Genomic DNA, 26,177 nt, shown 5'->3' on the forward strand with positions numbered 1-26,177 from the left:
TCAGGACATTGTGCGCCTACCTCAGAAGACAAACCAATTTTGGAAACCTAGAGTCCCTTTTCAGTTTGGGGCCTGCAAAGATCTGTGTATCAGACTTGTTTCAGCAAACTGACAGCAGCACGAGCAGAGATCTCAGTACATGAGACTGTGATGTGATTTATGCTGGAACTGACTGCAGGTTGACATATATGAAGACATACTATACTTCCTCCGTCAGTAAATTAGAGTACTGACAAAGCACCATTACCAGAAATATGCTGAGCGGTAGCTTATGAAATAACACAAACCCAAGAACACAGTTTGTCAACCACCCTCTCCATGGCAGGCACAGTTAAAGAAAGTAACACTAGACTTTGCTAATCACTCACATTGGAGGAGCTTTCCCTTCTTTCTTCCTACTTTTCTCCCTTTCTTTTTACAGTCACGCCTTAAAACCAATATGATTGTGATCATATTGCTACTGATGCCTACAGCTCCACTGGAAATGCCCGCTATAACAGGATATATACACTGTTGTGTGACGATGCCTACTAACTTCACAGGCTACTTGCATGACAAATACAATCTCCCCGCAATGAAGTAATAATTCCTCACAGGTTACTCAGCAATCATATACATGAATGCAAGCTTTTCCCCTTTCTGAACACAGAATTTCCAGCTCTGCCTGCCTAGTCCACTGAACAGTCACGAATTCCTATGAAACAATTTGATTTCTTTGCAATAAGTGTTCCTTTCTGTAGAGATAAGCAATAGTTACAGATCAGGTCTGTTTGCAATACAGTTTCCATGTCAAAGTAGGAAAAAAAGCCAGAGCAAAACACTGAAAAAACAACAAAAGACTTATTTTCAAGTTATGCATTCCACCTGACTCTGAAGGGAAATGCATGTCTTCTATTGAACTAGACACGCATTCCATGCATCCTCAGAGATCAGGCAACCGCTGCTCTACCATCACTAGAAAAGCATCTGAGGGACTGATCTGTCACTGAGCAGAGTGAGCAGGCACAGATAAGTAAATCAGTTTGGGGTTATATCTGCAGATGCACTAAGTTGTTTTATTTACTTTCCCCCTATGCTTATGCACTACATGACTTCAAAGCTCAACTGAATGCTAATTCTGATACGAAAAGATGCACTAAAACAAATTGCACTTACGTAACTGCTCATCCAAGCACAGTGTCTCTGGGCACTGCACAATAGTAAAGTTAAACGAAGCATTCAATACCCACTTATTAAAATAAAGTATTCACTGGAGAAACCTGATGGGCTTGTAAATGTCTGCAAAACATTCAGGAAAAAAAAAAATAAATTAAAATATCCATATAAAATGCAGTAACTGATAAAATCGCTATAAAACAAAACAAAACAGACCCAATTCTCCAGGGAAACTCACATAATGGTGAGATTGGGCCAAGTGTTTAAGAGATGCCACGCAAGTGGTAAGTAAAGCTGGCACAGAAAAGTGAGGGCGCATAGAGAAAAATGAAGACTCCTAAGAAAAAGGATTTGAATTTGAGGGGAGATCTGCCTTAGAAACCAGGGCAAACACATTAAGTGCAGCAGTTTTGCTGGAAGATTCTAGTGGAAAAAAACAAAAGTCAAAGAAAAACTAGGACAGTAGATAGGAACAAATGTAAGCGGTTCTTATATACTTATGTGAGCAGAAATCTAAGCTGTTTTTTTTTTTTCCATAGCAATTGGCAAATTTTAATTGGGGGCTCGTACGATCAAAAAAAAATCCCTCTTGAAACAGATTTGTAAAGTGAAGTTACTTGAATTCTGAAATAAATGACCTGATTTTTCAAAATATGGAGCTACTCATCACTGCCTATTGAAGTTCAATAGAATTGCAAGCACTCAGCATCTTCCAAAGTCAGGAAATTCTTAACTAGCTTCCTAAAACATATTGGATCAGGGCAACTAATTTATGGTCCTTACTATTCGTTTTTATCTCTGTTCTTCAATTGAATCAGGAAGCTTTACGTATCAGAATATATCAGCAATATTCTAGAATGGAGGACACAGAACTTTTCCAAGTATTTTGGTGAGTTTCTGCATAGCTCTTCCTTCCCTTCCCTTGTTTTTAATGTATTGAAGTAGAGGAAAAATCTCTTGAAGGGTAATGAATTAAGGATATTTGGGCATCAATGGGTTTGAAGACACTTATGAAGAAAATCAATGATCGGCATCCAATTCTGGTAATAAAGCACTTAAAAAACTTTCAGATTAGAAGCACTGTCCTGCGTCAGTGAGTCAAAACCTCAGGTTCTGATCAAAAGCTGAAATAACTCACGACATAGCAAAGGGCAGCACAGTAAGCTCTCTCATTTAGACATGGAGAAAAGGGTACAAGATAAGAACACTAATAGGACCACTGAATCATTATAGCTCTTCTACTTCAAAGGTCCATGTTTAAAAGCTGATACAGTGCCACTAAAAAACATGTGTCTGCTGGCTGCTCTACATGCTCAGTCACTAAACAAGGAGTAGGACCATACTGTCTACCTTTACTTAAGTTAACGACCGAGCACTACAGTTTTCTTCTCTCTAATACGAGAAACAGTTTTCATCACCTCATGGGTAAAGCAGGGTTTGCCCATGATTCTATGTTTTAATTCTTGATGGACCTTCCAGACCTAACAGGTGAATAACAGTACTGATTTATTGCTAAGTGCATCATACAGGGCAATACTACTTATGCCACGAAGGAGAAATTGTGCTAAGCACCAACTTTAAACCAAAAGAGCTTCAAAACTGCCTTCTAAAGACCAATATTTCATCACTGCAAAGAAACAACCTTAGACGCAACTTCCAACCATATTTTTCAGTGGAGGGCATCCATAGCATTTCTATCCACAGAATGACATGGAAGGGAAGTACAGGGGAATAAAATTCTCTGTTTGAAGATGGATTTGAAACAGAAACACACCATGTGCTTAGAATCATAAATAGAGGCAGGAAGGCTAACGAGGCTCTGGAATATTTCTGATGTTATCTGATAGTGTTTTTCTTTTCTGAATTTCTCCAGGACTCCTTGTACTTTGAGCTATCCCGCCCCTCTCAGACCCAGGAGAGATTAAAGACTCAGCTGCATAACATTTATTCAATACCGATAAGCTCATAGAAATATCCTCTACAAAAATCAATGTGCAAATTCAAGTAGGCCATTCTGATCAACTGGAATAAATGTTGCAAATTATTTTGACCATGGCTGTAAAAACACTGAGGAATAAACACCAACAAAGGAAAGACCTTAAGATCTAAGTTATCTTTCTCCTATATATATAAACAACGTAGTTCAGCTGTTACTGTTTGAATTTAGGTAAATTAGTGCTTTCTCAGCTTCTTATCTTTATAGTGTATTTGTAAGCAAAGTCATTGATTGCCTGAAGCAGAAGACCTAGAAAAAAACTTCAGCCTTCCACCTTTCTTGAACAACTTAATTCCAAATATATATAATTAATAGTGCTATATAGTGCTGTGAAATGCTAAATATCTTTAATTCTTCTTAAGGTGTAACACTTTTTTAACCTCCTCACAGTCTGAGCAGCAGTTCCTTAGTGGTGGATAGCGTGATAGACGCTTATCTCTAGCCCTGAGTGCTGCAAAATACCAGGAACAGAAAGCTAACAGAGATAGCAACAAGGTAAAAAGAAAGAGGAAGAACTAGGCCTTATAGAGCTCGTTTCTCACACAGCAAATCTGTTGGCCCCAAAATTATGCTCATTGAATGGCAGCACTGAATGTATTTCTCATGGTATGACTCCACAGCTGCAAAATCCCAGCTGCAATTAAGGAACTGCGGGGCTGGATGTTCCATCATTTTTATATGTGCAGGCACTCCAGCGGTGGCTGTGGCAGGCTGCAGCTGCCTGCTCTCAGCCCCCAGCTGCTGCCTCGCAAAAAAGGCAGTAACTGCAATTGTGTGCAAACGTTAGGAAAACACAAATTTTGTGGGTGTTGGAATGGTTCAAAATTGCTGAGCATTATTTCATTCTAGCGCTTCCCAGCTCAGTCAGGTGAATAGGACTTGCTTGGAAGATATCACAAGAACGTGGTTTTACGCCACTGGAAGAGGTGATGAGGTGACCTCCTAAGCATAATGGTTTCAAACAGAAAGATAATAGCTGAATTTCAGAGTAGACACATCTCAGAGGAAATCCTCATGACTCCAACTTTGAGCAAGTTTCCAATGATTACAGAACAAGCAGGTGCCTTTTTCTCTTGTTTATCTGTTAGGGTTTTCCTGTCTATGTGGCATTGGGTACTGATTGCTGTCTAAAAGAGTAGCTGTGTTGGATGGTTCACAGATACTAGGGACAAATTAACAGCCTGACAGTTACATGCAAAAGTACAGACTTATGTCTTCTTCCTCAATATTATGTCATACTTGATGAGAAATACTTCTGAATATACCCTTTAGGGTGCATGCACCTCCTTCATCTAGCTTACGTCTAAGATAATTCCATCTGAAGATGCTGGCAAAGGTGGAAGAAGCTAAGATACTTTTGCATGATCACATATTCAATAGCTTTGCTTCACTGTGGCATCTGGCTGAGCCCTTCCCAACTCTCCCATACTTTCCCTTCACTAAGTCCATCGGTGGTTCAGATGCATTGCCATTTTGAGTTCAGGGAAATGATTTAGCAGAGGGTTGTTAGAAGAACTGAAGCACTGCCATTGCTTCAAATAACATTCCTGCTGAGGTCATAGATGTGACTGAAAGTTGGCAAAGGGAAGAGCAAGGAGAAGAACCCTTGAGGCACTCGAAGCAATGATACCACTGACAAGCTCTCTGAAGAGAGAGCTTTGCTGCAGCAGTAATATGGGAGATGCCATTTGAACAAAGGAATAATAGAAATCAGTACAGTCAAATCATGTGTCTTTTAAGTTGTAGTTTAGTCAACTACGTTTTCAAAGTATTATTTACACGCACATCCCAGGATTTCATCAAATGCAAAGTATATCCACTGATTGAATGGCCACAATCCCTTAATGGCAATCAAAGAAGAGAGATGTTTGAATTTTAGTTTCTTACTGATTTATTATTATTATCTAGCTCTCTGCTTGCAACTGCAAATATCCCTTTGCTGCTCCATTAACCTGATCACTTATCTATGTTTCAAACTACACTCAGAATGTCCACACAGAAAATATCCACACTACATTTGGAGAAGATGTGCCTTGCATTTATGCATGAGATCATGGGCTACATTTTAATGGATACTTAACCTGGGCTAAAAATCAGCTAGCACTGTAAGGAAGGACTCTGGTCACATCCCACCAAGTACTGAATACCAGTAGATGACTCATGCACAACCAAAACCATAGTGCCATAGAGTGGAAGGGTCAGTTCATCTGCCATTTACCCTGAGTCAAAAAAGCATCAGCACAAACAAAAAATGGAGCAGGGAAACTCACCCCAGGCTTGGGCTAAGCCAGATTATCAGAGAAGGTTTCCTGAACAGCAAATATATATCCTCTAATATCCTCTAACAGAGCACACTTGTGTACACATCAGGTCCTAGCAAAAGTTGGAATGGCAAGAAAGCATCGGTACATCCCTCATTTCTGTTGTTCCCAAAGGAAATGGTCCCTTATCATCACTATCCTCACATACACAACATTTGCTACTTGTTTTTAGCAGTGATGAAGTTTTTGTTTTATCTGCTAGCAGTTGTTTCAGCCAGATGTTTCACTGAGAGATTCTGACTGGTTGACAAATAAAGTTTACAGTTTCTTAAGGAAGATAAAAAAGGAAATGGGGGAATTTACACACCACAATTGGGTTACACTACCAGTAACGCTACCAGCCTGCAAACTAATTTCACTTACTACAGCAGAGCAATGGTAGATCTACAGCAGAATGCAGGGGAAGCAGAATGCAACCATAAGCCACTGCCCCTTTATTGACCAATTTCCCCATCATGCTGATGGCACTAGAGATGCTTCACAGAATGCGACTCAAAAGGCCATCAGTTGGTTTTCCTTAATCATTTCCTGTAACAACGCAAACAAGAAAGTTCACCAACTCAGTATCTTCCTATTTTGTCTGATTTTCCAGCAGAACACGCATTTCCAGTACATTTGTAGGGTCAGAATCTGCCAAAGATATCACTGTTGTCATTCAGTGCATTATGGTGCATGTTAAAAGAAGTGATTTCTATTAATAAGAGGAGCAAATGAAAATAAATTACTTAGAGCCAAGTCGTAGAGATTCTTATTCCTTCAGTTTCTGGATATAAGATGATCTCAGTAAACAGATCAAAAATGTCATTCTCCCTTACCACTCATAGCCATTATAACGACTGCCCAGAGCTCCATATTGACACTCAGTGTCGCCTATTGAATATGACTGTAGCAAATGTCAACTTTTGTCCTGTTAGAGTACAACTGTCATGTGATAGATAGAGCTGCCTGTCAATTCCTCACTGTGCTTTTCTACCTTCCTTTCAACTTCCATTACATTGTACGTTTTTAAAGAAAAGATGCCTTCTTTCCAACAACAATAACCATCTTCAGTACACTTCAAAGCCACAGTGAAGAAATGCTTATGGACTGTGAAAAGTATTGCTCAAAGAGAAGCCTCACATTTAGGGGGTTGATCCATCAATGACCTTCAAACACCTGGATGTACCACAGATAGGACACACATCATTCTACATAAACACAATCATCTCTTTCTTAAATGTGCCCCATTAAGAAATATAACCGAAAAATATATGGAAACAATTCATCTTCCCTACCAGACGTTTATCTTTTAAACCACCAGATAGGACTGTATATGAAAAGCAACTTCCTTCTCAAATCCCTACTGGAAGCAATAGGAACACTGCGTTACAATCAGCTCCACACAGGCAAATGTTTTATTCATATCGCACGACTGGAAGAAAAAATAGAAAGAAAGAGGGGAAAAAAAAAAGGCATATACTGGTTAATTTTATCTAAATAAACCCCACAGTGTGGCTTTTAAATGATATCAAGATCTTTTCCTACCCCACTGAGGTACGTTTTACCTATTTGGGATGAGTGGCATCAAATGCAGTTGCCAAGAGTGAAACCCCACAGCTCTTTACAGTAAGTCATGGAATCCAGAGGCCTTTCCACACATCCCGCAGATAAATGGATTATTTAACGTGATTTTTCAAACAAGCGATCAAACCCAATCCCACTTCACTTAACCAAATGAGTTTCAAGGAGGAGAAACAAAGAAATCTACTGCCGTTTTCAAGACTGACAGTTTCTCTTCTCTTCTAGTTCTTCCTCCCACCACCACCTGTTTTGCACAACATGTTACTAATATCGTAATCACTGAATTATTAGACAGAGAATTTACAAGCACCACTTGTTTTTTCCTTGCTGATGAAGGGAAACTGCCACAGCAATGAAAACTACAGATTATATCTTCTAAACTCGGGTCTGAGGAGAGCATAAGCTACACTAACGATTTCTGAACACTAATAACAAAACCACTTAACGCTCTCTATTATTTAATATAAAACAGTCCTACATAAGTAATAGGGAAAATATTGTAACAGAATAGGCCAATGGGGAACAAAGCTACTCAAGAAATACGATACAGTCCATTGCATTGAATAGGAATGAAGATGAATTATTTTCCAAATATTAAAGAACTACTAGGACAGAGATTCTATAGTTGACAGCATGGATGGATTCCATAGAGATAAAACTGTGACCATAGGCCAATATCGAGCTATATTTGGCAAAGAACAAAGTAAAGGGTTGGAAAGAGTTCTGGACAGTACCTACCAGTAACGACATGCGATGCTTCAATAATCTCAGTGGATTAGCAAAACAAAAAATGAGTAAAAAAGGAAGAGCAGGAAAGCAGCACACAAAGGGCAGAAGCTGAAGTGCAAACAGAAAGAAAGACTTCTGCTAAGAAATAAAAGACAAAAATAAAAGAGACTCTGAACTGCAAAGAAATTGGGATTTCACTCCCTTTGGGGGCACCTCAAGGAAAGAAAATGTATGCTGAGATAGTGAAGAAAACAATCAAAGATAGGGTAAATATTTATGTTTCTATTCACATAACTGAGAAGGTATAAATCATAAGAAAAACCAACAGCTTGGACCTTGGGGGATTTCTCAGTGCTGTTTTGTTTACACATAGAGAGCCAGCACTTTGCTTAGAGCTTCTTCCATCAGCTTCACTGCAGGGTTACAAACAAGGAATCGGGTCTTTCAGTGGAAAAGATATTCACACTGCACTCCTATGGCTGTGAAGTTTCTGCAGCATGGTGGTTCTGGCTTAAAGTTCATGCTGTAAATCCAAGTAGTGCCACATGCTTATCCGAGTACAATCCAAGAGAAAATGCCAGACAAACTCTCGTTCACCTCAAAGCCCCAGAAAGATAAGAAAAACAGCACACACTTGTCCTTTGACAATACTTCTTTCTCTGTCTTCTGCAAAGTGACACAAATATTGAAAAGAATCTCATTTTCAGTATGCTCCTTGCTACCAAGTATTCTAACACAATTTATGGACTATAATTATAACTCAGGCAGTGAAACATCCAACTACTGAAGACAACAGCTGGTCTCAAATTCATGGCTAACAATACAACCTTATCAGCCCAAAAAAAGCAATTACAGACTACAGGACCTTTAAACCAGAAAAAAAAAAATGAAAATCAAAGACCATGGCAGATAAAGGCAGTGTCAGTTTCCAGCCTGGGCTGCCAGCCAATCATTTCTGATTGTAAACCTTTGACAACCTGCTCTGCCAGGTTATAAGATACTGGGATCACTCGCCTATTACTGAAGTGCAGTTAAAACATTCAAACGTGACAACAGTAACAGCTCTACATCATGGTGAAAAGGAACTGAGTTTCAAATGATTGAACCAATGCTAATACTGCAAGGAAGGGAACAGCAGCAATGCCTGATACATTATCAAGCATCACTGCCCTTTCTAACAAGGTTTACCTGGTTACAGGTAATAACCGTAAACAGTGATTGCCAGTAGTAGCACGGACCATAAGTTCTGAAACAGAAGATGCTAAGTGACAGTCCTGCCATCTCCTCTTCTGTGAACCCAATGCATTGGGGCTCAGAACTCTGTGCATCTGAGATGTCAAAGAATTCAATGCCTGGGTCAGAAGAGCACAGTATGTGTTTCACCTGGACTAAACCCTCTCAGATCCGCTCTGGATTTCATTTTTTTAACCTGCTTTATCTTAAATATATAAACTGAAAATCTAATACAACGCTTGCGTGCTGCTGACACCTCAGTGAGTATGAAAGCTAAAGGAACATGGATGGACAGGTGCATGGAGGGTGATGCTCTGCCTCACTCCACGAACTGATTGCCATGGCTGTACATTCTATATGAAACTGAATTTAACATTTCTCCCTGCTTTGCTTGTTCATCTTTTCTCCCAGCTTGATTTTTCTTACTCTTAGGATTTCTTACCCCTTGCTCTACCGTTCCAAGCACTTCTTTTCTCTGTACTCAGCCAGGTCTTCCTCACTGTGACTTCAGCTGTATGCATTAGCAAAATCGGCTGCTTTGATTAGAAACACAGGAGTGGAAGGTAGATAATAGCCCGGTTCTCTACACCTGATCTCCCAGTGAGGGGTCACTGATAGGGGTCAACAGCTGAAATAAGCGTCTCATCACATGAAGAGTTGGTGAAGAAAAAGCTGTACTGTCAAATAAAACAGAGCACAGCAGTGCTAGGAGTTGGAGGGGGTGAAGTTATCTATATATTTAGGCTGGTTTGTGTTTTGCAGATTTTGTTCTGAAGAAGCAGAGCTTTCAGCTCAACAGCAACAGAGCCTGAAGTCCTGTATTTAACTACAGGGCAGAGTCAACTGAGGAAGTTGCAACTCCATCCTCTCAGGAAACAGGCTTGTTAGAGGAGCTATGGAAGGAGCCACTCTGCTACCAAGCCTGCTCCCAAGGAAGCACCGCTCTCATCTTCTAAACAATACGGCTGTGACAATAATCCTGAAGGATTGTTTTTTAAGGCCAGTTCACTGATGGGCTCTGATTAAATTATCTCCAGAGTGATCCATCTGTTGATTGACACTTTTAAAATACCGACCGTCCCAGATCATTTGACACTGGCTACTGATGAATCATCAAGTTAAAGCCTTTACTTTAAATACTACTGTTACGAATGAAATGTCAAATAGTGACATTTGATATTCTGCACCAATTACTACCGCTCATGTGGGCACATAAACACCACTTAAGCGGAGTCAAAATCAGGCTATTAGGGTGCAGGGATCAAAAGAGACAGGCTACTTGTCTTGTCTGGGTTTATAGACTACATAGCTATTGAGGGTCCATTAATCAAGCAGGGAAAAAAACAGCTATTATGGGTACTGCAAAAAGAGATGGTCTAAAGGAGGTTGAAAAGGATGAGTGCCTGTGCCGTGCCATACATTCCTCGCTTCTCTTGAACAGCCCCCAGTTCGTGCGTCATTCTGACATAGATTATACAAACAAGGAGGCACTGTTGGGTTAAGGGTGATGAGAGAGAGGAAAATGTTGACAGACTCTCCACCAGTGTGAGGCACAGAGCTGTGAAAGCCTGCTCTGATTCTTAACTTGTATGGTCAAGAAGGGTGGAAGGCGCCTTACAGAGGATATTTCTGTATCAGGTCACGAGAGACAAAGTCTTGTTCCGTCAGCAGTACTTTTTATCCCTTGTATTTATAAGGGCAACAGTACTTACATGTCTCCTGCATATAGGAAAGCGCAGATCACAACTTTTACTCCACTGCATTTCAGAGTCAAAGCAGTCAACAGAGGTTAAAAAAACGCAATAAGAGAACTCTGGGGATTTATTAGCAGCCAGAATCATGCCATCAGTCCAGAACTTGATAATAAATAGCTTTCTTTTTTTTTCCTAAGAAAGCTTAGCTTCTCAACACTGAAAACTTGGTGGGTTTTTGAAGCCTTCTGAATACGTGAGCGAGCTTTGAGAAAGCTTCTTTTGAAGGTAGGGCTCATCCTTGACACAAATGTACAGTGGGGATACCTCAGATATTTGAATTAAATTTGACTTGAAAATTCTGAACTCAAAGCTCCAGAGTCATCAATTCCCACGCAAACATGTACTTGCCAGCTTTCTTATTTTCTCTGGAGCATACCACTGACCCTATTACAGCATCCCCCAGTTGTACGTGCAGCTACTTCTCTTTTCAATGAGACCGTGTTCAGAGGAAGCCAGCATGATGGATAATAGAAGTCCTTTGACATACTGTGTCATTTATCACATAACAGCCTCAATCCTCCTAACAGGGCCTTCTCCATATGTCACTGTCAGCTCTTGTGCCACCCCAATGCATCAAAAAGAAAAGTTTGAATATGAAGCATTGTAATTCCTAAGTCACAGCTCATTGCAGCTTTCCAGACATGAAGAACCATTCTATCTATCTGCCAGCTTGTTTGTTTAATTTTCACTCTGTCTCACACATGTGAGAAATTAAGCCTTCAGTGTAGAAGAAAACCAGAAAAATGTCAGGTCTGGCAGAAAAGAGGAAGATAAAAATCTCCAGTTCCATCAGGAATCCAATGTGACATTTTAAAGTGTAAAAAGAGCAGCCTATGAGCATCAGGTATTAGAAAAATACTGGCAGATCTAAAGAATTCCTTCTCCTTTCCAACCCAGGAAAGAGGTTCTCTAATGGGCTGATGCGAAACTAGAAAGCTTAAAGCAATGCAGATAAGCTCCTGAACTCGGCTGCTTAATGGAGGCATATCTCAGCTCTTCAAGGGCAAGGAATGGAGTTAAAACACCCAGGAAAGCCTCTAGAGATTACCCAGTAGGCCCTGTTTTGGGCTACCTACAGTAATCAGAAATCACTCTATAATGAAAAATTTCACTGAGTCAGTTCCCAGGTGATTTGTGAAAACATAAGAGGAGACTGGAGCCACTGCTGGGGCCTCAGCTCTGCTCTCTGTAACACTCACATACATTCATCACTCTTTGCGCTCCCTCTCAAGTGTTAAGAGATGACAATCAGACCATGATCCATCCAGGCTCTTTTGCCATTAGTCTGTAGGAATGCAGCCCCATCTCGGTACTGGCTGCATTCACTGACAGTATCATGTTTGTGCTACCCAAGCACAGACTCTCCATAGCATTCATTCAAGAAGATGAGGGCTTCCTTTCAGATCTTCTCTATTTCATTTTCTTTCAGCAACACACAGAACTGGTCCAAGCTTGCATGAACCATTTCACAGACTCATTTTGTACTCGTTAGCATTTCCTGGGTTAGAAAAAGCTCCATCTTACTTTCAATGATTCAGAACCTCTCAGTGTGAATGGTCTTCAATTCCAAGAATTAAGATGCCATTTGGAATCACAAGTGATTTTAAAATATGATTTGCCACTTCATTAGGTTATTGTTGTGCAGTCTATGTAAATTTCCATTTCATTAAAAAATTTTCAAAAGAATCACAGGCAAATTACAGCTCGAAAATTAGTCAGTAAAACTTCATTAAGCCAACCCTTAATAGGATTATTAATGTGAAAGAACCAAAGATTAATTTCTTCCTCAATGAACATTAACTGACAAAATTCTTACCCTTTGTGGCACTCACAATGCTGCTCTCATGTCTTGATGCCTACTCTAACAGTAGAATCATGGAAGGTATATTAAACAACAGTGTATATTATTATGCTACAATGGATCATAAGTCAGCTGACTCAAAGGTTCCAAATTTCATTGCAAATTTCAGTATCCTCAAGGTTTTGGGGCAGCAACTTAGCATCAGCTCGAACTGTTCTTTTCATCAACTGATCTGATCTTTTCATCCCCCTTATTAAGTATTCACAGTAGATAACTTTATGTGGAGACATTAAAGTTGTGATACAGCAGAGTCTAGCAAGCCCCCAGGAAGCCCATAGGCCAAGTCACTAATAAGCCCTTCAAAGGCCTTCATCCCCCTGTAAGCAGTTTTTTCTCTGAAGCTTCCAGGATGGAGCTCTGAACCAACAATATCAATTCTGTATTCCCATGTATTTCACAGTTCGGTACACAGACAGACTTTTTTTGTGTGGGTATGAAGGGAAAGAAGATAAAAGAAGGATAAATCAGCTAGGGGCAAGTCTTGGTCACTACTCAACCACAAGGCAAAGCAGGGATAAATTCCAACTCACCATGAGAGTATCCTAAATAAGAGTTAGATGGAAATACGAGCTTATGCTACAGGAACAATTAAAGGAGTCAGTCACTAGGAAAAGGAAAACACTGCTGTACTGCTGCTTTGTAGCCACCAGCTCACATTCTTCAGATTACAGCAGAAATATCAAGAGAGGGGAAAAAAAACCTGTTAAATCAATACGAGTTTATTACCAAATACAGCAAAATGCTGACAGTACAGCACACAAAACGTATGCTTATTTTCATGCCTAATTTGCACAAGCTCATTCCCAAAGGATGAGCATAATATTCAAAAGTGAGAGCACAAATGGCCATTTAAATGCCTAAACCCCAACTTAACTAATTGCATATAAAAACGTATACGTAACCTCCAAGCAAAACTGCAGCCTTTCAATCCTGATAGCCTGTGTCAAAATGGTCTCCATTACTCTATGGCTGCATACACATTTACACACAAAGAACGCTTCTTGGCAAACCTCAAAGCAAACTCCTTATTTAAGCTCACATCAGGCTTAAGGAAGAAACCATGCCCTGCAGGTAGTTTGTGGAGACATAGTGCTTGGTAGACACATGCTGTTTAGGGACCAGCCATTCCACTTGAGATCATGCAAGTACAATTGTGGTTTCAGAGCTGCCAGGTGTTTCTCAAAGATGGATAAAATGCTGGGGGAAAACAAAAACAGAATACGGACACTGTCTGATTGCATCTAAGGGATTTCTTTCAGTCACTCTGTAGCTCACAATAACTGCTGCACACCCAGTTGCTGTGACTTTTGCCCGATGGCTTAAATCCAGCAACGTCCTGTATTCATAGGCAACAGGTTCAGAGGTTATAAAGAACTACTCTGTAGCAGCCCAAAGGTAGCACACTAAGCAATGCCTGACATTAAAGTACATACAGTTTTGTTATGGCTCTTTGACACCCTTTGGGACAAAAGATATAAGAAATAAATTGCTGTCATAGCAGTACACACAGTCAGAATTGACACATGGCAACAAAAAAAAGGGAAAGGCACGAACACTGGCCAAACCAGTTCATTATAAGTAACAGCCCCCAGCTGGGCTTTTGTTTCTGTAAGAAACCACATAATGGAAAGATAGACTTGATTCTGATTATTTCTGCTTACAGCAACAGAGACTTTTTCTTAACATTCTCCTTTTTATTTAGATTCCCAGTTGTATTAGTATTATGAGTTGGGAGGCTCAAAGCCACTGCCTCTGAACAGACTACATGCTTGATGAGATCCTGTGCTGCTCGAATCAGTCTAAAGATAGACAGAGAACTAGAACAGTTCAAGGGTGCCCTCACCTGCACATCACAGAAAGAGACAAATTACAGCTAATTCAGTTAGTGCAGTTCTTTGGTGCTCTTCACTTGAAAACTAGCACACACACAAAAACATGCAATGCATCACCCAGGCATGGAGGTCTTCCAAAGCAAGCTTTCTTCCCTGACATGTTTTGGAGGGGGTGGGGAACAGTCACCCCTCTGCTGCCTTCAGCAGTGAGCTTTCTACACTGAATGTTAATATATGTTTATAGTGAGACACTAAACAGGTCAACTAGAAAGAGGTTTGGGTATTCCTTGCAAATGGTTTAACCCACAGAGTATGGCCTGTCTTTCCAGCCTTGACTCCCCAGATATCTCAGCCTAAATCCAAGGAGCTTACCTTGAATCACCTAAAAAAGTTCAAATAAAATGTAACAGCCATAATCTCCTATAACTCTTGACTTCACTTTCAGGCTCTGCTTTACAGCTCTGCTACCACAAATATAATCCAGAACTGCTTTGCTTAACATTACATCCACTGGAGCATAGAATTCACCGTGAGCTCAAATGTGGTACTAGAGATTTCTGTGACAGAATAACATCTATAAGGGACTTGGATGAAAGACCACCACGTTTTTTTCCACGTCACTGGAGCAAGGATTTAAAACCCCAATCATGCTCTGTAGAAGTGACAGACGAGTGCAATAAACTTCATTAATACCCAAACCTCTTTTCCTGCTTCTTCTCATTTTTAAGTGGTATTAAAATAGTTTATGATTGTTCAGCTGCTCTGCACTTTACATCCTCTTATGTGTCATAACCATTTGGGGGATGACAGAAAAATAGACACTTTTTTTTAAATCTTTTTTTTTTTTTTTTTTAATATAATTTAAAATTTTAATGTATATTTTAAATTACATTAAAAAAAAATACAAAAGCCTTTAAACTACCAGACAATGAATATGCAAAATGTTCCTCAAAGTTTACATTACTGTTATCATTGTTATCTACTGGTAGAAACGTCACAGACCAGAGATAGACCTGGGAAGCAAGTTTTGCTTTAGATGGTGCTCAGTGGGATCAGGTGCCCCTTAAATGGAGGATAGATTTTTTTTAATCAAAAGCTGAGCTTCTGAACATGTAGGGGAGAAAAATTAGAGATATGGGAGATAAAGAAACATTACCATCTGAGATGCCATGTGATATACATAGAAAGAACCCCTGTACTCACCCAGAACGTTGTCACTGCATAATAACTTTACAGGAGTAGGAGTAATAGGACTTCTTCAACTATAATAACTATACCTTAAGTACTTATCATTTTTGGAGACAAATCAAAGCGACCCAAAAGGTGGTTTAGGATCTAGACTGTATTGTCCACTACCACTTCCTCACTGTGCTCTACTTCCTCAAGCAAACAACGCAGAAGAGGCTCTATCGAATGTAATGGAATATTTAAGCACCTCGTACAGGGACACATCCACCTGTGGAATTTACAAGCCAGTTCTAACAGTACAAGGAAGAGTGGCTGAGCTCTGAACACAGCAAGATCTCTACAGCAACTTAATGCCAAAATAATCACTATTCCCATGCAATGAAGTATCACCGTGCTAATCTGAAGGTTCCTAACAGGATCACAACATCACCAAGCTGGGGTGTGTTCAAATACCAACTTCGTAGTTCTACAGTGCATACAGACACAAGGTCATCATTACTGAAGCCCCCTTTGCTGCCCATCTCACCCTCTTCTTTTTGTTTCATATTGTTTCCTCCAGCTCAAATTCTGGGCCAGATGACTTCAAAAAGCTCTTCATTTTTCTATCCCTTTAAGACTCCAACGCTTTACAGCATTAGAAGTGTGGCTGACTTTTTTTTCCCTGACTCCCAGCAGTGCTGTCTTTCAGGTCACAGGAGAGGTTTTGATTTCCCACTCTTTGTCATTCCAGCATCAACTTAATTTTCTGTTTTTCATTCTCTTGCTGCTTCCCTGGGACATGCAGCTGGTTTCAGAAATTAAGGTGACAATTTGCTCAAACTACTGGGGTAAAATTTGCCCGTGTAATTACCCTAATTGCATGTGCAATCATATGAACCATGTACACAGGTGAACTATTCAACCTCAGCTGGTCCTCTGTGGGTGCATTTTTGAACAAGCAATTTTGAAAATACAGGCTTCCAGATGAAGCTTATTTTTGTTGTTATGCCTCTTTGTCCCATTTTTTAAAACACCATTTTCCAATTGCCAGCCCATTTCTCCAACCCAAGGCAGTCACATATCTGCTCTCCTACCACTGTACTTTGCCAGCTGTTATTCAATTGAATCTGTTATTCAAATGAAACAGAGGGCAGGGAAGAGCGGAAAAGAAACACAGAAACAGAGATGTTAAAGAACAGTAGTAGCTAAAATACCGAGCTAACTAAACAGAGACATTTAAAAGCCAACACGCAGTAAGGCAGCTCTACCTTTGCATAACTAAGCTCCAAGTTTTTTTATTCATATGCTTTTAGAAAGAACTTCTGTGCATATATCACAAAAAATGATGTGTTTTAATACTTAAAAGGGACTGAATGGTCGTATAAAATTTGAAATGTCACTTGGAACTCCAGGGATGTCCAGTTTGCAGGGTGAAAGAAATACTGCTCGATTTATTACACAGTAATATATGAAGGTATATTATGAGAGACAATAATCTTCATTCCCAGGCAATTTCAGCTTTCCAGGTAGTGTGGATATTGCAGTAAAGTATTGGACATTCTTCATTGCATCTATAAAAGTGAAGTTTTTACAATTTCATTTTGTGGACTTTTTTCCCATCCCATGAATAACAACTCCAAGTCTGAATCTGTAGCTTCCAAAAGGCATTAACTTGGGTAAGATGAGTTGGTCTTGAGATAAGTGATCAAAACTAGCCCTTGCACTCATGACATGAGCTTCTACCCAGAACATTCAGCATTTATGTCGGTACTCCATGCCTACCACAACCAGGAATCAGATGCAAAATCCAAGTTCGTTAGTATCTGTGTGACATCTCATTGTAGTGTTTAACTATGGGGTGAACTGGGTTCAGGGTTTGCAGGTGCATCCTGACAATTTCAAAAAAGCATAAAGAAATCCCTCATCTTACAGCGTTCTCCAGTCCCTTCACTGATGATACTGAACCTCACAAATCTTCCCTGGGTGGCTGAAGAAGTCACGGCAGTGAGATTCTCCCCCCCATCCTAAGAAGAAACAGTGAAGGAAAGCAGTAACTACAAAAGCTTCCACCTCCATAAAGTACATCATGAGAAAATGGATTAGCCTTCACAACAGATCCATTAGCCAGCACCCCAGTATCCTCTTTGTTCTTGCCAATTCTAAAGCACGCTGTGCCAGTATTGGATCAGCTCCTAACAAGAGACAAGCTGGTCCTTGCCTGTCTGCACAGAGCCTAGCACAGGCACAATTGCTATGGGAATAATATATTACCAAATGGACTTAAATGAGCATAATAACAAACAAAAGATAATCATACACACTCAAACTAATGCAAATAAGAATATAATTCAATCAACTCATTAACTTTACTAAAAGCTAGCTTTGTACATCAGCCTCCTGGCTCTTAGAACTGTCAAAGGAGCGCAGACATCTGATTATGAACTCCCGTTGTCAGTCAGGAGACTAGACATGAATGCTGAACAAAAATAATTCCTTTCTGAGCCCACGGAACATCGTGTTCATATCTAATATTCATGCTACCTTGAAAATACAAGGTAGTAGCCATATAAAATGGAATAATTTCTGAGGCTTAAAGCTGAATTGTTTAGTAGTCCAAGACATTAATATCACTGAGCTCATATCAAGTAATCTTCAAGTGCAGTGAAATTCCCAAGTGACCTTGACTAATCTGAACAGATTGGGTATGAAAGCATCGAGGGAGCTGCAGGCACCTCATGGGGGGAACCTTTACTGTTTCAGAGCAAACACTGTGCGTGCTTTTGGGACTGGAAGACCAAAGAAACAAGAGACAATGCATTTGGTCCCCCCTGTTCTTAAAATGACCATTAACTAATTCGTTTTTGTGGATGTTTAGACATGATACTGTTTTCTCCAAAGGCAAACAATAGTACAGCACTTCCATAGGATATTGACAAGCAAGAGAACAAGATCATAGACATTACATATTAAGAAACCCTTGGCCCTATCTATGCCAGACCTCCTCTGTGAGGTCTTTTTTGGTCTCTACCAAGGCATACAAACAGTGGCACAGCCCTCTGGGCAATTTACCAGAATCTAGCATTGTGTTGGCCTGTTATAATAACAGGCCTCTGGACTCTGGGACAAGCTCTTATAATTCAAGAGACTGAGCGTATTCTCCTGCCCGACCTCCTGAAAGCGCATGGAAAGTGCTGGAAAATAAAAGGAAAGGCAGCAAAGCACCCAAAGTCTCAGCTACTCAGCTTTCAGAAAACAGAAGCACCAAGCAATAAAACCAACTGCTGACATGAGACTGGTGCCGAGTCCCACAGACAACGATAGCAGACAGACTCCTATTTTAGAGACTTGACGAAACAATAAATTAGGTGAGGGTGTGTTAGAACAACAGCTGGTTGCTAATTAGTCGCAGCCCCCTCAGCAGGGTATCAATAAAGCAGCAAAGAACATCTCGAGTAAATTAAATTTTAAAAACCCCTACTGCAATCACTCCCCTGACAGACCCTTCCTTCATCTCCCTTCTCAGCTTTTTATTTATTGTAATTACTTTAGTAATAAGATTTGTTTCCTTGTTATTATATGTATTACTATGCAGGGCGGCAACAACAACAATAACAACAATAGCTAGGAAGAGTTATGTTGTTTATTTATCTCTGTGGCTGTTATTGGGCCACTGGGTGGATAGAGCAATGAGGAGGTGGGTGCCTGGGAAAAGCAGTAAATAGAAAAGAAAGCATATTCCTCAGGAGCAGAGACATATGGGGACATATTTACAAAGGAGGAAACACTGACAATGAGCGAATAGATCTAATAACTCAGGGGAGCCCAACAGCTCCAGCTGATAAAGGAAGGAATAAACAATACTGCATTAGAAGTGCTGTCAGGAGTCCTGGGGTGTAGCTGCGTGCCAACAGAGGTTTACCATAGGAGAGCCAAGGATGGACTGCCATGTTAGCACAGGGCAAAGGCTTTGTCTGAAATAGGGTCATCTCCCACAGCATACTGATGTACTGAGAAGAGTTTGGTGGAGGATCAGACTCTGGTTCTGGGTCCACCAAGGGAGAAGCTGCAAAGACTTAAAGAATCACATACCCATATTTTATCTTATGTTGTTCATGTACTAGCCAGATTTCATAGCATCATAGACTCATTAAGGTTGGAAAGACCATTTAGCCAAGCTATCAGCCCATCCCCACCATGCCCAGTGACATCCCTCAGCGCCACATCTCCACGGTTCCTGCACACCTCAAGGGACAGTGACTCCACCACCTCCCTGGGCAGCTGTTCCAACACACCACCATTCCTTCTAAAAAGAAATTTTGCCTAATATCCAACCTGAACCTACCCTGGTGCAAATTGAGGCCATTACCTCACATCCTATAGATCTAACCTTCCAAATCATGGGCTTCTGCTATAGGGAATCTGCTGAGACTATCAGGAACAATAAGGCTGCTTGCCTTGAAGAAGTATAAGTGGTCTTAGACCCTCTTCACTAGAACTAAAGAACAAGCACCCAAAATTCTCAGGACGGCCTGCTGAGAAGACCGTGATGGCCAACAAGAAGCACATTTTCACCAGTTATGCCTCACCACCAGTGCAAGATCACTGTCCTCTTTATGGGGACAGCTGAGGCAACACCAGAGGCAAGAGAGCAGCACTTAGATAAGAACCATCTACTGCACTCAAAGAAAGTTCACCCACAGTTCATAGCACTTCCCTGAGCCACATTCCAGATGCAGTACAAGCATTCCTCAGACATGGCATTTTCATCTGCTCTGAGGTCCCGAGTCAGCGCTTGCAAATAGACCACCTTATAACACAGAGCTCAGAGCACAGCCATTCTAAATGAGTAAGGACTGAATCTTATGCAAAAATGTTCTTCCACACGCATCTACCCAACTACCGTTGGCACTATCCTTAAAGAAATGCACGCATCACACATCAGCTAGTCTGGAGAGACCCCTTAAATTGTGCTTGCAAAGTGCATGGCATCCATTTAGATATGCAAGACTAGATTCTGAGAATTCAACTCCTCTTTAACCCTCTGATCAGAGAGAAGCAAACAAGAGAAGGGAAGGGAGAGTAGGAGGGATGTCTACAGCCACATGGCTTTGTGTGCCTCTACTTCAAGATTTAATCCTCAAGGATGCAGTTCTGGGTCATCAAGTGAGTCCTCAAGTGCGGCCCTTAGCTTGTTTGCTGTCTATGTCCAGCTCTGCCTCTGACTACGTGGAGAACAAAATGTCTCAGTGCAGGAGAGTGCACAATAATATAGGAGGAAATAGAAGTTATATACACAGATAATGCTTTTGGGTAGAAGAACTAGCTTGCTTCTGTTCTTCCTACAAGTATCCTTCAAAAAAACTTTTTTGTTTCAAAAAGTAAGTGGGAAACATTAATAGTTAATAGTTTCCCTTCTGAGAGCATGCAATAGAAATGTGTTCTGAAAGGGCTTTCAGAGGACGTTTCTATCTCTCCATTTCTGTAATTGTCAGAGTTAAAGCTTTTCTCTGCTGGATTCCAGGGCGCAATAAACAAAGCCCTGTAAGTAAAACAGGATGGAACAAACAGCCTGACTAAAGTGAGAGTGAATATCAATAAAGAGAAACAAACAAAAAGCCCAGCTCACCTGCCTTACCTATAAGCAGCAGCAAAGCTTACTCAGCCTGTGTTGTGGGAAGGCAGGTGCAGAAGGGAACAGGGTGTTTTTAAACCAGATAAAGAATAGTCCATGGCTATAATCCAAAATGCAAATCAGGATTTCCTCTTCCTAACAGCTACTATGGTTACCCCATGCCTTCGAAGAAGTCACACTGCTTCCAAAAAAATTAATCTTCCTTTACCAAAATAGACTCACCGGCTCCCATCTCCACTGATTGGTTCAATTCATTTACAAAAACACATCAAGTTCCTCTCATTGAAAAGCTTCTTTGATTCAACAGTAGGGAAAGGAAAGCGAGAAAAGGGCAGACAGAAGGGAAGAAAGAGGAAACATGAAAGGGAGTAAAGAAAAAGGAAGAAGGTGGCAATGGAGGAGAGAGACATGAACTTGGAAGAGAGAGATTGGGCAGTTCAAGACCTGTGGATGCTCATAATAGACAGTGCATGGGCAGTCTGAAGATGAAATATTCTTTAAAACAAAAGCACTTATCTAGGAGTTCCACCTCTTGTTTGATCAATCATATCGCAAGGCCGAATCATTTTTAATTTAATACTTCTGGGAAGTGGGGGGGAAGCACTCATTAAACACGGGCACGGTTGGCAAGCACTGCGCGTTAGCATTTGGCACTATTTATTATTGCTGTTTATGGTGATATAAATTAGGTTATACTGATATAATTAATAACCCTAAATTCAGGGGTAATAAATAGCAATATTTATATGAAACTGCAGACTCTGAAGAAGTCCAGCCAAAAAAATCCCCACAAAATGCTGACTACCACGTCGTGACTGCTAACATACACATGGGAGCACCAGGTACGTGGGTGCAGAAGATATGCAGGTGTGAGCAGACACTGAGGAATGGCTGCATACACAAGCTGTTGACAGAAGGGTATGTAGCATGTGCACAGAGAAGACAGCCTAAAAGCAGGTCACAAGATGGTACACAACTGCATGGAGAAGTGTTGGTGCACAGGCAACTTGTTGCTCCACTGTGTGGTAATGAGCTTATGTGGAACAGTGTGAACAGCCAACAGTGCTGGGTATTTCTTTGTAACAGAACTGTTTGTGCTGTCATAAGCTTTTACAAGTTCCTTTCCTGACCCTGGTTTTAGTGGATGAATCAGAAGAACTAGATTGAAGAGAAAATGCTCCTGGTACACATATTTCACTCATTTCAAGCTGTGTGAAGGTTGTGGTGTGTCATTATTTCATCCTCCCAGGAAGAAAACTCAGGGGAAAGAAAAAAAAAGGAGGGGGAAATGCTCAAGGTCACATACTTCATCAACAGCAGAGCCAGGAACAAAGCACGGGTCTCTCACTCACCCAGTATAACTCAGCAGTTTCCTAATCAAAGTGCTGTGCTCCTTCATGGATTCTCCACCGCTGTGTAGAATGGAATTCCTTCTCTAGCTTTCCTGTTAATCCGTGATTTAATTTAAAAAGACGATAAAGGGATGAGAGAAAACAGTCAGCTGAACGCCAACCAATACCTTGGGTTTTCACAGAACAGCCTTCGCAAGATAATCAGCCTACAAGGACACTTTCCCTTTAGTAATTTAATGCCTGTCACTTTGGACCATCTTATAGCACCGTTCTTGGAGATTAAGACTACTTTTACTTGTAAAGAAGAAAAAAAACACACAAATAACTATATCAGGTCAGACCATACATCTATCAGAGGCAGCATCCCATTTCCAGCAGTGGTCAAACACTACTGTGTGACAACACACAGGATGCACTTAATAAAAAGTAGTGTCTAACATTAAAATATATAGCCACTACCAGATCAGCTGAAATTTATTTGACAAACCCTACATCTGACTGCTATTCAGGACAGAGCAAAGGCTGCCCAGGGAGGTGGAGTCACCATCCATTGGAGACCTTAAAGAAACATGGAGATGTGGTACTTCAGGACACGGTTTACTGGGCAATACTGGTTGTAGGCGGACGGTTGGACCAGATGACAGACTTCTTTTCCAACCTTAATGATTCCATGAGAACAGTCGCACAGAACACAACTGCTCATCAGTACTCTCTGGATTGAACAAACTCAAATTATATGTGATATTGGGTAGTGATTTTTATTTTTATGTGATGACAGCCTTACTCATACAGACATGCTTGCATCACCACTACCTTCATTTAGCATCAGCAACAGGACTCAACTCTCTCCATCACTGACAGACAGGAATAAATCCTCATAGTACTGACTGATGTGAAAGGGAGTGAAAGGGAAGGCTGTTTCCTAGCTCAGCCACACACAGTCAGAGCATAATCACATTACTGCCATCATATCTGTGACAGAGGAACATTCTCTGCATGCAACTTTCAGATCACATTAACCAAAGCAAATACCAAGGCCCTGATCGTCTTGTTGCTGCACAAGGCTCTCGAAGTGTGATTGCACGGTATCCTGCTGGGATGAGCACTCTTCCACTGAGCTGTGCCTGCAGCAGGGAGTCAGCTGGGGAAGGGGCACAGCTGGGCTGCTGGAAGAAATCCTTTGTAACCGTGCGATGGCATTCATCTTTGTGACGGGCAGGGAAGCATTATGCACACCCCAGCACACAGGACTGGGGAGGAGGGAGAGAGTGAGGAGCTTCAAAAGAACTGCCAACAGAAAAGAATTCAACCCTTTTTTAAATATAAAGATACCGAGGTAACGAGACTAGAGCAGGATTAATACCAGATAACAGAAGGATGGATGGGTAGTACAGAAGATGCACTTTCAAAGCATGAAGATTCGAAATGAGTGATGATTCAAAATAAACAGTGGATTTGACACATTCAGTCGTGATTGTAAATCTTAAGGCAAATAAGTGGCTTCCTGAAATGTGCTACAGAGACCTAAAAGTAAGTAGTATGGACCTGTTTACAGCTACTCAGTCAATAATGGCCTACAGACCCTTTTCCTGGAAAAAGAGCTTCCCTTTGTGGCAGTGATTTGAATGACAACAGAGTTTAATACAGCACTTAAACCTAGATGAAGTAGAACATTAATGGACAAAGAAACCTGCATGTGCTTCCACATGCAGCAAGGGACTAAAAGTCATCTCCAAAAAGCTGCCAATAAACTCTAGGCCAAGAAAAGAAGCTTTTCTTTCTGTGCAGGAACACCTCAGTCCACTGAAAAAGCACATGGGAAGAAGCAAGAGCAACAGAGCCATGGGAGGCCCCACAGCACAGCATTTAAATTGGAGCATGATGGAATGGTTCTCTCCCTTCCCCAGGCTTCATGCTTAGCTACAGAGCCATAGCCAAGTCCTTGGACCTCTGCTCCTATCCCACACCAAACTTTCCTACTCATCACCAGGTTGAACTACAGTGGAAGCTCCACACGTTCCTGTGTGATATGAGCTCAGACAGTACCCTTCATTCCAGGTGTCACCAAAAGCCACACTGTCCCTCCTGAGGACCCTTCCTCTGCTATGCTCACTCCTGACAGCTGGAGAAAAAAGGTCAGACATTCCCTCCAGCCCTCCATCTGCTGGAAACTTTAATTAAGCAGAGTGAAAGGAAAAACAGAAAGCCACAATCTTTCATTTTTGCTTCTGCTGTCTGGAAGAATCAAGGAAACATTTGGTGCCAGCAGAAGCTTCCAATACTCGGGGGCAGCATCCAGCTCCCCTGAACAGCCTAAACTACAACACACTCATGTCCTGGGGAGAACAGGAACACAAAAAACTATGCTCATAGTCGCAGACCAGAGGCTAAGAACACTCCAAGCTGCCCTCTGCTGAAGCCCAGACCACAACAGAAAGGAATTAGATTAGGACCAAATAAGCTCAAGATTTGCTTAAGGTCTTTACCCTGTTTCTTCAGCACCGGATCAGCACAACCTGACCTGAAACCAGATGAATGGTTGTAGTGATGATGTGGGTAGGAGCAATGTAAAGGCAGCTCTGAAGAATGCAAAAAGAAACTGGTATATTCATAAGCTCAGAAAGACTTGGAATCTCTTCAGAAGCATGTGGGAGGAAACAGAGTAAAGGAGATAGGAGAAGGAGGGAGTTTCATTATACGGAAACATTTCCATAAAGATACGAGCATTTAATAGATCCTTACATCTTTCCCCCATTCAGGTTATATAAAGCATTAATTAAAGCCAGTTATTCCCAGATATATCAGCTTGCAGATAAAGTTTGCCCTGCTGATTTGGCAGAATAGATAACTTTCCATTCAGCAAGTAAGATTCAGTTTGTCTGCTATCGCTAATACTTCACCCAGTCAGTTGGGACACCTTACGGCCCCACACAGTACAGAACCATGAATATCTGATGCACACAAGACAGCACACTGGGCTGTATCCAGGACTTACATTCTCCTTACAGGACTGATCACAGGATGAATAAAACACAAGGCAAAAGGCAACAGGAATTCTGGCCCAAAACACTGAAGACTAGGCCTGCTAAGTATACAGCAGTAAAGCCTGCAGGTAAACCCAGTGAAAATTCACAATAAGTATGTTACTACAACGCACTTGCCATTGATGACTCCATCAGGGTTGAGCATGGGGACAATCTTGAAAATGAAACATTTCCTCAGGAGATCAGCAATGGGATCACTGCTCACAAGGAACTCCAGGGTCCCCTTCATCACCCAGCTGGCGTTGCTTTCACCAGGATGAACACGGGCCATCAGAAAGACATAAGGACGACTGTCTGTAAAACAAAGCAAAGGCATGGAGATGTTATGCACAGAAGCTGCAGAGATACGATGCCAACTTTTTTTTTTAAGAGAGAATCTTACTAAACAGTTCATGGACAGAGCCTAATGAACCCCTGTTGCAAAGCAGACTAGCAATTTGGCAGAGAAAATTGTCTTGCTATCAGATACGTTATTTGCCATTCCCATGAAAAAGCACCCTCATTTGGCCTAGTTACACGTCTCCAAAAGCTCTCTGTATAC

At 41.0% G+C, this 26,177-nt stretch overlaps 1 protein-coding gene across 1 annotated transcript in view; it reads right to left on the minus strand.

Annotated features, from left to right (window-relative positions):
- The window catches only part of LOC146758286 (cytosolic carboxypeptidase 4-like), an 80,065-nt gene extending 54,113 nt beyond the window's left edge, over nucleotides 1-25,952 (minus strand). Inside the window, exon 1 of the mRNA XM_085517303.1 lies at nucleotides 25,750-25,952. Within this exon, the coding sequence (XP_085373429.1) occupies nucleotides 25,750-25,952 (203 nt within the window). The remainder of the gene's footprint in view (nucleotides 1-25,749) is intronic.
- Nucleotides 25,953-26,177: the final 225 nt, after the last annotated feature.

Source organism: Coturnix japonica, chromosome 16 (genome assembly GCF_054131305.1).
Source record: "Coturnix japonica strain WE chromosome 16, WE-NBRP24, whole genome shotgun sequence".
Classification (NCBI taxonomy): domain Eukaryota; kingdom Metazoa; phylum Chordata; class Aves; order Galliformes; family Phasianidae; genus Coturnix; species Coturnix japonica.